At 35.5% G+C, this 2,500-nt stretch overlaps 1 protein-coding gene across 12 annotated transcripts in view; it reads right to left on the minus strand.

Annotated features, from left to right (window-relative positions):
• The window catches only part of mtd (mustard), a 933,126-nt gene that overhangs the window by 153,038 nt on the left and 777,588 nt on the right, over window positions 1-2,500 (minus strand). For all 12 annotated transcript variants that reach the window (XM_068366640.1, XM_068366639.1, XM_068366633.1 and 9 more), the window contains one exon: window positions 1,751-1,940. In XM_068366640.1, the coding sequence (XP_068222741.1) occupies window positions 1,751-1,940 (190 nt within the window). The remainder of the gene's footprint in view (window positions 1-1,750; window positions 1,941-2,500) is intronic.

Genomic DNA, 2,500 nt, shown 5'->3' on the forward strand with positions numbered 1-2,500 from the left:
AAATAGAGAAAAAATGACGTTGAAGTAGTACTTTTTATTTCTAGTCGATTTATTTCCAGGTAGAATTTAAAGAAAATTAATTTGAATAGTCAATATGATGCATGGAACTAAACCAAACAACTGACCATCCTAGCTTAAAGGAAAAGTAATCTGAAGTGTGTACCTGCGTCTTGAAGTCACTAAAACTAAATTAATTGCTTAAAAAAATATAAACCGGATAAAACTCATCGACAATACAGTTGTTCTTAGAAAGTTTTCCAGAAATCTTTCTTAATGGAAAGAAATATATTAACACCAGTCTAAACTACACAAAAACTCCAGTTTGAACCCAGTGTTTATGGGCAACACAAGTTCAGTAAAACAAGAACATGATATTTTGTCAAACTTGTTGGTGAATAAAAAAAAAAAAGGGTAAACGCTGTGTATAATAAACGATACAAATAAATTCGATTCCCTACGAGTAGTATTTCCAAAACTAAATTCATCCTAATAATATCACCATTACCATTTTCATGCAGTTTATAAAATGGATTTTTATTGAAGTCACACATTACATACTAAAATCTAACGACCAATACCGAATGTCTATATCTCGTATAAGTACAACGAAAATACCAGGCTGCCCCTTCACCTTCGTTACATTTGCATCCCTCCACTTAATACCTTCTTTCCCAGCCTCCATCGTATTCAACGCATTCAATTGCATGTACTGAGAGAATGGGCAAAACGTTTAAACTCAATTCTACTTGAGACAATAAAAAAATTCATCTCAAACCCTATCTTATTTTCTCATTCGCAAATTTCTCTGCTCCGTGCCAGAGATATGGGGGTTTAGTCCAAATCAATTTCCTACTACTGCTCTGCTCCAGTGTTCTTTGGGCCACTCGTTGACCCATGACCCCTCTCGAAAGACGTCTCCACCCTCCTCTATCTTGCGCTAAATCCATTCATGTATCCAAGGCCAATACAAATAGTCTTGCATGTATCCAAAATTCCCTCCCTTTCTTGATCTTCCTCGAGGTAACTATTCCAATTCTTCCTAGGTCTTCCCAAAGGTCTCCGTTCCATGACTCAGCAGTTAACATTTGTTAGGGTATAAGTATGTCCTCCATTCTCGCAACTCCCTAGGTCTCTATCACAACTAATTGCAAACGACTCCTAACACTCTAGGTGGCTTGAGGGCCGCTTTTTAGCATTGTAATGCCATAGGACTGACCAATCAAATCCTACCAAAACGCAAAATTGTATTTTCTGTTAGCACAAAACCACAGCTTAAGCTAATTAAAATTATGTTTTGTATGCAAACGGTATAGAAATACCAACTGCAAATTTATTGCACTTTTTTTTATTATATCGCTTGCCTTTGTAATACTTATTTGTTTTTTAATTTGTCGATTTAAAAATTTTCGTAACTTTTAATCACTTAGCCTTTATTTGTTATTCTAAATGAGCATCTGTGCTTGAACACCCTTAAATAAATTACGTTAAAAACACCGGGGAATTCGAAGCCATTAGCTTCGCTTCTTTAAGCCTGACAGAGATTGCCTCCAGTCTTCAAAAAATTTAGGTTATTGAAAATAACTTTCGAAAGTTACTTGTTTAATGTTATCATCATTATTACTAGCCAATCTACAATGGAAAAGTAAAATAGTACACGCCCAAGGGGTCCAACGGAGAAAGCAGTCCATTGCGCTAAGTAAATAACGAATAAAGTAATTAAAAAAAGTAAATTATTCGCTTCATTGCTTACCTTGTCCATTGCTCTCTTCTTGGGCATTAACAGGGGCGGTTTTCTCATCGTTGATGGCCGATTTGTCCGGTACAGCTAGAACTTGGCCGGGAAAAAGGAAGCGCGTGTTCAGGCGGTTCAACTTGGTCAGCTCTGAAGGTGTGGTGTCGAACCTGGCTGCTACGCTCGTTAGGGTGTCGTTGGCTGAGACCTGATGGAAAAAAAATCGTATTTAAGTTACACTTCTTCAAAAACGACAAAAGTCATTTAAATTGAAAAAGATGAAATTATTTGTAACGCTAAAGCAATAAGAATTGGGGAAAACTATCCTGCAGTTGCTTATATACTGAAAATTTACAGCCTTGAATATATTGTACTAAAAGTGCATTATTTACAAAAGGAACATTACAAAGATTTCTAACTTTTCCTTTCATTCACGACAAAAATATACCGTCTGATCAACAACTATGCTAAAATTTTTCCATCAATAGCAGATATTCCAGTCTTCTCTTCTACCTCTTCTTTCGGATTTATTTTTGTCCCCTTGTTCCATTATCACTAAAATCAGAAAAAAAAAATTGATGGGAATTTGGTTGTCCATCCTACACCACATCATCTGGCAAGTTTTATCACGAAACAAATCATAATTTTGAAAGGGCAAATATGTCAATATCAGGCTTCACAGGAGATTGACCGCATCAAACAAGGCATCCAAAAATGAAATTCACATTACTATAGTATAATGAAACAAAAGTCCTAAAATAAATAAAT

The sequence above is a fragment of the Palaemon carinicauda genome, chromosome 44, assembly GCF_036898095.1.
Source record: "Palaemon carinicauda isolate YSFRI2023 chromosome 44, ASM3689809v2, whole genome shotgun sequence".
Classification (NCBI taxonomy): Eukaryota; Metazoa; Arthropoda; class Malacostraca; order Decapoda; family Palaemonidae; genus Palaemon; species Palaemon carinicauda.